The 8,813-nt window shown below is 44.6% G+C and overlaps 2 protein-coding genes and 1 long non-coding RNA gene across 3 annotated transcripts in view; 1 reads left to right on the top strand and 2 right to left on the bottom strand.

Moving 5' to 3' along the window:
* Positions 1-1,134, bottom strand: part of LOC119437149 (uncharacterized) — a 24,623-nt gene extending 23,489 nt beyond the window's left edge. The window contains exon 1 of the mRNA XM_037704220.2: positions 778-1,134. Within this exon, the coding sequence (XP_037560148.2) occupies positions 778-1,134 (357 nt within the window). The remainder of the gene's footprint in view (positions 1-777) is intronic.
* Positions 1,135-1,550: 416 nt separating this feature from the next.
* On the top strand, positions 1,551-7,047 carry LOC119437148 (uncharacterized). The gene is made up of 3 exons (XM_037704218.2): positions 1,551-2,011; positions 2,594-2,920; positions 4,595-7,047. The coding sequence occupies exons 1-3, from the start codon at positions 1,630-1,632 to the stop codon at positions 6,496-6,498; spliced, it is 2,613 nt and encodes an 870-aa protein (XP_037560146.1). The 5' UTR covers positions 1,551-1,629; the 3' UTR covers positions 6,499-7,047.
* LOC125942159 (uncharacterized) lies at positions 6,947-7,668 on the bottom strand. The gene is made up of 2 exons (XR_007464867.1): positions 7,360-7,668; positions 6,947-7,238 (listed from the first exon to the last, which is right to left on the bottom strand). It is a non-coding gene; the product is annotated as an uncharacterized LOC125942159 (long non-coding RNA).
* Positions 7,669-8,813: the final 1,145 nt, after the last annotated feature.

Below are 8,813 nucleotides of genomic sequence, written 5' to 3'. Positions count from 1 at the left end.
GGAGAGGAGAGGAGGAATGCCGAGAGGAGAGGAGATGAGACGATGAGGCGGAGGAGGATGCGCAGTGCGGGTGTGGACACCGCACGGCGGATGGATGAAGGGAGGGAGGGAGGGAGAGAGTGACATATAGCCCCGACCATAAGCTGCTTCGCATCCTTGACTCGTCAGGACTCTCCGCACCGCCTTTAAGGACATTTCTACAAGCGGGAAGGCCTCACGGCCTCCCACCCCACCCCGGGCCTGACCGGCCTGGCACAACACCCCTGCAGACTCTGCAGCACACCAAGGCCTTCCATCTCGGCCTGATACGTGCCGCCTATGCCTGCCGGTTTTGCTTCGCCCAGCCATGGCGACTCCACTCTATCCCTTCTTTCGCTCCCACTTACCCCTCCCCGTTGGCGCTGAGCCGTGCTCCCTCAAGGGCTGCAGAAGATAGCGCCAACCTTTCCCTTCCCTCAAGAACCACTTATCATCTAAAAAGGCCGTCGCCGGAGCCGGCGCTTTGGGGCGTTGTTCTAGGTCACTCTACCGCGGGTAAACACGGTCGGCGTCGGCAGCAGCTCGCCAGCTCTACGCGTCCCACTACCACCTGTCTCACTCCTCCTCTCCACCTCACATCCGCTATGCTGCGCAATGTTATTTTCACCCTCTCTCTCTCTCTCTCAGCTCTCTTTCCCGCAGCTCGGCGAAGCTGCGGACGACGGAATGATGTTCTAACAGGGAGTAAAGCCAGTTGGATCCATGCAGTGAAAGGTTGCGATCAAACCACAGTCTCGCCTTGCAGCTGCGGCCGAACTCACGGTCGAGGAATTCTCTCTTGAACCGTCCATCGGCACCCTCCGTGGGAGAAATCTGTCTGCGTCGACGTCTCTGCTCGGCCTCCTGCTCTCGAAGTTTGGGGTTAGCTTGCCTCTGCTGACGCTTGGCTTGGGTTGCCTTCTCTTGAAACTGGGGGTTGGCTTGCCTCCACCGGCGCTTGGCTTGCGCTGCCCGTTCTCGATCCTCGGCGGTAGCGGCTTCCCTCCGCTGGCGCTTGGCTTGCACTTCTCGCTCTCGAAGCTCGGGATTTGCGCGACGTCGGCGCTGCCGCTCTCGTGCGAGCTCCCGCTGCCGCTCGCGCCGAGTGGAATCCATGGGGCGAAAAGGCGCTCCGGCGCAACACCTGCTCCCTGAGTTACTGTATATGCTACCAAAGGTAGTAGGGAGCATATACAGTTAGTAACTCTAACCTCTCCTATTCTACGACCGTGCTCGTGGTCTTTCCATAGTTACAGCTGGGATAGAATGAGCGGAACCACTAATGCAAAGCTCCGTATGTACAGGTGCGGCCACTGCTAGAGGGAACACGGGAGCATAGAATAAAGAACCACGTCACAGAAGAAACTATGGTCACAGAGAAAGAAAGTTGAATTTCTTTCTCTATGCAACTTTCTTTTTCTATGCTATGCATTTTTTTCCTTCCTCCATGATGCTATGGTCTCGGCTGGCGGAGGAGGTATCCACAGGAGACTGATCCTCGTTTTCATTGGTCGGCTGAAAGTATCGTCGAAACGCCATTTTCCAGGGAATTCTCCGCTTCAAGGAGCAGGGAAAATAAAGCCGCCGCCGTAGGCAATGCCTCCCTAGGGTATGCTGTACCTAGAGCTGCGCATGCTGTCGCCCACGTGCGCCGCTGTCGCTCTTGCCTTGCGCACTGAGATGATCACCTGTGGAAACGCTACGCCTGGGACCGCTTTGTCTACTTCGCGCGTCGTGATGCATTCTTGCAAATTTTGCGACAAGACTTTTTCTAATCGTAGTAATTTAAAAAAGCACATAAGAAATCTTCACGGAGTAGCAGCTTTGCAGAATTTCGTACAGGAGGAGGCAAATATACCCAGTAAGAAACGAACCCTCGCATGCGATTTGTGTCCCAAGATTTTTGCAACGCTTCGTGCCTTGCGGCAACACCACGAGAGTGAGCATAACTTCGAAGTGGAAGTGGAGACATTGACGTTTGACACGTATGCAGGTAAGAAACCTCGCTCGATTATACTTTCCATAAGGCATAACGTTTGACATGTGGTCCTTTCGCCCGTACACCAACCTGTTTGACACAATGTGCTATTTCTGAAATGACTCGAGCGTGTGCCAGTATTCGGTGTGCACGTAGTTCCGTGTAACTTGTCACACACACACACACACAAAAAAAAAAAACGTGCGTACAGAATTTTACGTAGACGTCGCCAGACTTAAACAGTTAACCATCCAGAAAGTGTGTGTGTTATGGCCACGTGTTTGCTGCCAAACACTGTAAATGTACTAGAAAGGTACTAGCAAGAGTTTTGTAACCACAACATGCTACGCTCTACATTTTATAAAGGAAGTTTTTTATAGAAAAAAAAACGTGACATCTGTTGTGCATAATACAACTTTTAGCAATATAACCCATACATGTTATACCATCAAAGTTGCTGCAATTACTGCAACCTGCTTGTTTGATGCTTGGATCAGAGTCCTTGGGACGTAGGTTTTAATTTTTACCCTCTGTAACGAATCAGTGGAATGTAATTACAAGATACATGTGTTGATGTTTCTACTGCCTTTATTTCAGATTTCCTGTCTTGGAAAGATAATGTGGAGAGCGAGACTTGCAGCCATTTTGTTGCTTCTACTGGAAGAAAAGAAAATTCGCCAGGAGTGTTCAGGCGATATCTAAATTGTCACCGTTCCGGGACATATATAGAACTCCCTACAAAGCTGCGCGAACGTCAGGTTAAAGTGCAAGGCAGCACCAAAACAGGCATACATTGCTTTGCAATGCTTGAGGTTACAGAAAGGGATAACAAAGTCTTTGTAGTATTTCAGAAGAACCACTATGGACACCTGAATGAGATAGCTCATCAGAGGCTCTCTGTGGCTGAAAAAAAAGTAATTGCAGGTAAGACTTCATGCATGCCATTCATTTCCAGTGTCACAAGGTCAGAATATAACTGCTGCATTCTCCATGACAGATCAGTATTGTTTTTTAAATGCATTGCATTAACATGCTGCTAGCATTTAGTATTTAGCTACATGTACAAGAACAGACCCTAGTAAGGGAAGCTGTTTCTGAACTGAAATGTGGTTGTGTTCTTTCAGTAAAAAAATAAAATAAAGGCTATTTACACTCGGATGCTATTTAAAACTGGATGTCTAGTTAACTAGAGAGGCTTATAAATGAGAAACAAATGAAAGGTGATATCCGGTGTAGACTATTTCATTTATAGTAATGAAACAAGAGAACAGCATATATCACCAGAATAAGTTTGTAATATGTACTATAGCTTGGATAGTGTTTTAAATGGATGCAAACATGGTGAAATTGCCCATAAAATAAATGGACTAAATCGAGAAAGTAAATTTGTAGGCTGCCTAAAGGCAAGGCGTCCTTTTTAATGTGTGAATTATTGCTTCATCCCTTTTCTCACCTACTGGTGTCGCAGAATCCTTCGAAAGAGTCGCCATACTTATCCGTCTCCCTGTAGACTGAGCCATTCGATTCATTTTCAAAATTCAAATTATTTGCACAACCTTACTTAATGGCTTTACAAAAACCCTGCAGCAAATAACTTTTCAAAATGTCTTATCTCTGCCAATCACAGAAGCACTACGCTGCGTGCTCTTTCTGGCTCTGTCTATATTGCGTTAAAAAAGACCATGTGCGATGCCATTTGGGCAACTAGCCAATACCTTCAACATGGTAGTGGACATACTTTCTTTTTATTACTGTTATAAAATAAACACTTATTTGTTAGTCTGTCAGATATCGAAAAACTGAATATGCATGCACTTCAGGTTGAAAACAGAGATCATTTTAATGTTAGCCAAACTATTCAACGGACAAAAGGTATTTCAGAACACTGTGAAAGATACAATTATATTATTCACAATGTTAAGTCGGAGGTCTGATGACCGAATACCGTAGGTCTTAAAATCGTGCTTTATTTTAAAATTTTTCATTTAACGGCTTGGTTAGTGTTAGCTAGGACACGCAGTATATGCATGTTTAGATTATGACACTAATTTAACGAGCCTTCTGTCTGTTCCCATATGACATGTAATTTGTCTAAATAGCACCGTGGTTAAGGCATGTGTTGATACTATTCTTGGTTTTTGCAAAGACAGCCCTGTTCAAGCTACATCAAATCTGCCAGCAAAGGCATTTTAACAACAAAGTACATGTTCAGAGCTCGTATTCTAGAGGTCAGCAGCCTGAATTACCAAGTTATTAGGCAAAAAAGTAGTCTAGATATTCTGCTGCAGAGCAACAAGCAAATACAGTAGAGAGGGAGAGAAACCGTTTTTTTTTTTTAATAATTGGAAGTCCCTGCTGTTAAGAGTCTAGCTGAGTCCCCGGTATTAATGATGAGTCCATCTGTCTGGACCTATTGATGTGGGCATAGCAGTGGGTGCACCTTAAACTATGCCCACCAGCAGTGGGCATAGTGTAAGGTGCAGCTCCTGCCATGCCCTCCCAGGTGTAGTAAAAAGAGAGTGGGATGTCTGCGTAAATTAAAAAATAGAGATGTGCAGCCTCCTTGGTTGCTGATGAGTTGCTCTTTACAATTTTCAGGTAGACTAGCAGAAGGAGTGCCACCGAAGACCATTTTGCAAAAAATCAAGGCAGGCACAAGTGCAGCTAGCAGTCGGATGAAACTTGTCACAAGAGAGGACCTTCGGAACATCCGCGATAAGTATAATATTGACAAAGCAGAGCGGCGACATCCTGATGATTTTACGAGTGTGGAGTTATGGGTTAAAGAAATGGAAGAGAAGGATTTAAACACAGGAAATGAGCTGATGAGCCCAGAAAATGAGCCAAGTAAGGCAGGCAGTGACTCGCCTCTTTTGTATTACAGGAAAGAGGGTGATCCGAGCAGTTCTGAAGGCAACTTTGAGCTTGCCTTGATGACCTTCCCACAGAGAGAACTACTTTGTAAGCTAGGAATAGAGAAATTGTGTATTGACTCTACGCATGGCACAAATAGGTACAAGTTTCAGCTGACAACACTGCTAACCATCTCGGAAGATGGCTGTGGTATTCCATGTGCCTACTTGATTTCTAAGAGAGTTAACACTGAAACGATGGTGAGGTTTTTTGAGGCCATTAAGGGAAAGGTAGGCGTGATAGAGTGTAAAGCATTCATGTCCGATGATGCCCCTGTTTATGGCAACACATGGGAGCAAGTGATGGGTCCCTTGAAGAATCGGTGGTTGTGTATCTGGCATGTGATGCGCAGCTGGAACGCACACCTCAATATGATTAGTAGCATCAAGTACAGGAATGTCACAAGAGAAACCTTGCACGCACTAATCAATGCAGATGAAACAGAAATAGATAAGAAAGTAAAAGAATTTCTTAACCTACCTTCCAAGTTGCACACACAGAATAACCTTGCTTCCAAAGATCTAGAGGATCTGGAAAGCTTTACTAAATACTTTGAGAAAACTTATGCTAAGAGAGTACTTCAGTGGGCCTATTGCTATAGAAAGCAGGTAGGCTTAACAACAAACAATCACATTGAATCAATGCACAAGACTCTGAAGTACTCCTACTTTGGTGGCCAAGTAAATGTGCGGCTGGACAAGCTAATCTATGTACTTTTTACCTTGACAGCTGACAAACTTTTCAACAGGGCTGTTGCACTTATAAAAGGCAAAGTTGACCATCGCAAATCTGCTATCTTTAAAAAGCACAAAGCAGGCATTGATATTCAGACATCCGATATTGACAGAGTGGGAGATGGCGTATGGCAGGTAAAATCTCAGAGCATAGTTAACTTTCATCACATCGTGAAAAAGACTGGCAGGACTTGCACAGGTTGTGAGCTCCATTGCAAGCACTGCGAGGCTTGCCATAACATATACACATGTACGTGTCTTGACCACGTAACATATGTGCACATGTGCAAGCACATTCATGCTGTTGCTTTGATGGTGCTGCAGTCAAGCAAGTTGCCGAGCCATGAAACCAGTTGCTCTAGTGTCTCTTTTGATAATGGTAGTCAAAGCTTTTGTGTCATTGATGATCCCAGCTGCTTAATGGCCAGTGCTCAAGGTATCATGCAGAGCACAAAGCAATGTTTGAAAGAAGAAAAAACAGAAAAAAGAATTGAAAAGTTCAAAGTGCAAGCTGAGGCTGCTTTTCAACAGATATTGAAAAACCTTCCTGAAACAAGTTGCGAGAAAATGGATTCTATAGAACATGACTTAACAAAGTTAGTTAAAAAGCATAAGCTTGCAGACGTGAGAGAGCCTGCAGGAAAGCTTAGATTGGTGCCTGCAAACAAAAACCTTCAGAAACAGCGGAGGTATGCAGCACCCAAAAAGAGCAAATCTAAAATGGCACTAGGTCATCGGCCAACTATGCTGGAGCAAGAAGCAATAAAGCGGGATCTTTTAGGTGGGGAAATGAACAGCAAAACCTTATTTATTCATACTGGGAATGACCATCATTACTGCAGGCCAGCAAAGTAAGCTTAGTAGTAGTGTGGTAGTAGCTTAGTTGTTTTGCAGAAAGCTAGGGAAAAGGCTGTTTTTGTTTAGACAGGCAGAGTACGGTTGTCATAAGCAAGGCATGCTTTGCCTGCACTATGGCATAGTTAAGTATTATCAGTGTGGCATGAGAAGCGTTTCTAGGCTAGTTGTGTGCAGTGTGTTGCAAATGGATGCACTATATTATGTGCAGCAGTGCGACTGTGGATTGGATGGTGGTCAGTTAGAGCGTGAAAGGTACTATCTCTGAGTTTGTCACATGTGCTGCTTGTGCAAGTATGTGTGTACAGTGTAAATAGACATTACACGCAGACATGATGTCCAATCGGATGGTGTGTGCGTTAGAGCGCGAGAGGCACCTCTGAGCTGGTCACACGTGCTGCTTGTAAGTGTGTGTGTGTCTGTGTACAGTGTAAATTAACATTACATGCAGACGTGATGCCCAATCGGATGGTGTGTGCGTTAGAGCGCGAGAGGCGCCTCTGAGCTGGTCACACGTGCTGCTTGTAAGTGTGTGTGTGTCTGTGTACAGTGTAAATTAACATTACATGCAGACGTGATGCCCAATTGGATGGTGTGTGCGTTAGAGCGCGAGAGGCACCTCTGAGCTGGTCACACGTGCTGCTTGTAAGTGTGTGTGTGTCTGTGTACAGTGTAAATTAACATTACATGCAGACGTGATGCCCAATTGGATGGTGTGTGCGTTAGAGCGCGAGAGGCACCTCTGAGCTGGTCACACGTGCTGCTTGTAAGTGTGTGTGTGTCTGTGTACAGTGTAAATTAACATTACATGCAGACGTGATGCCCACTTGGATGGTGTGTGCGTTAGGGCGCGAGAGGCACCTCTGAGCTGGTCACACGTGCTGCTTGTAAGTGTGTGTGTGTCTGTGTACAGTGTAAATTAACATTACATGCAGACGTGATGCCCAATTGGATGGGGCATGCTGCTGGTAGATGTGCATTGGGCTTCTACTAAGCTGAATGGATCTGGTTAGCCATACTCCTTACACAATACAAACAAGACACTGAATGCAAGCTGGCTTTGATGGCTTGCACTTGTTTTTCATTAGACCAAACTTAACCAACATGAACAAAAAGCTCTACACAGTGGGAACATGAAGTGATTACAGTTGTCCGAATGGCCCCTGTGTGCTTTTAAGAGTTCCGAAAAATGTAACATTTAAGGGTAAGCAAGAGTGAACTTGTTGGAACAGTGGAGAAAGCAACTGCTGAATTCCTTGAGGCACTACTACAAGGTGCTGCTGCTGATGATGACAGCAAGTGTGCTGATTCTGAGGCATCACCAATAACACACAATAGCAGTTTACTGTATTGTCTGTACAAGTCCTCTGAAGTATTTTGAGCAAGTTTGGAAAGTGTTTTATCCTGACAACTGAATTAGGTCGCACTGAGTGTGCACATTACAGTTATCAATAAGCAATTATAGGCTGTGTATTACCTTCTTCCTGTAAGACTAGTTTGTGTTAACTTCTGCAGGTGCACACAACAAAACTGTGCAGCTTTGTTGCTCCTTTAATTTCACCGTAACAGAGAGTCCACTGTACATGTACGTAATGTGGATGTATTGCAGACTTCTGGCTGTCACTGCACAGCCTGAGTGTTTTCATTCGTCAATTCGCCTACTGTTTGAATGTGGAGATACCAGGGCAAAAGAAATGTGATAATGATATGGTTGGAAACTTGAGATGCAGTTTGCTTGCTTTGCATCCAAACTAAAATTAGCACCAAAGATTGCAAGAGGCATTTTCTTGCAGCATGTGTGCATGAGAAAAATTTCTCAGTCAATCCACAACCATGATGCTGCACTTTGCAATGATCTTACAGGTGCACATTCCATCATTGGCTGCCCTGGACCACCTCAGCAGATTGTCATCATGCTACAAGAACACCAATGTCTTAATGCTAGTAACTATAATAAACATAGTCTACCAATAGTGATTGCCTACTGTTATCGCTGTCTACTGTACAAGAAAGCTACGCTAAACAACATGGTAACAACCAGTGAGATTGTGCTTCTTATCTACATTGCTAATATCCACAAACCTCAATTAAGGAACAATAACACCAAGTGAGGTCATTTCACCACACAAAACCACACTTTGCACTGAACAAAGATGGCATCACTGCACATACTAAGTGTCATTTAGTTTCACAGGCCTGCAATTTTGCAAAACCTTAAAATGGTAGGTGTAAAAAAAAAGTAATTTTTAAAGCTACTTTAAAACATCAGTGCATTTCGGTGAGCTGCCACAAAATATGAAACAGTACGAGCAAAA

Source organism: Dermacentor silvarum, chromosome 1 (genome assembly GCF_013339745.2).
Source record: "Dermacentor silvarum isolate Dsil-2018 chromosome 1, BIME_Dsil_1.4, whole genome shotgun sequence".
NCBI lineage: Eukaryota > Metazoa > Arthropoda > Arachnida > Ixodida > Ixodidae > Dermacentor > Dermacentor silvarum.
The sequence above is the reverse complement of the archived record's forward strand: the minus strand, read 5'-3'. Positions and strand labels throughout refer to the sequence as shown.

Bases quoted from the DNA above. Each gene is read 5' to 3' on its own strand.
- LOC119437148 (XM_037704218.2), top strand. From the start codon at position 1,630: ATGCTGTACCTAGAGCTGCGCATGCTGTCGCCCACGTGCGCCGCTGTC. The intron at 2,012-2,593 runs GTAAGAAACCTC...CCTTTATTTCAG, and splicing joins GACGTTTGACACGTATGCAG to ATTTCCTGTCTTGGAAAGAT. The intron at 2,921-4,594 runs GTAAGACTTCAT...TACAATTTTCAG, and splicing joins TGAAAAAAAAGTAATTGCAG to GTAGACTAGCAGAAGGAGTG.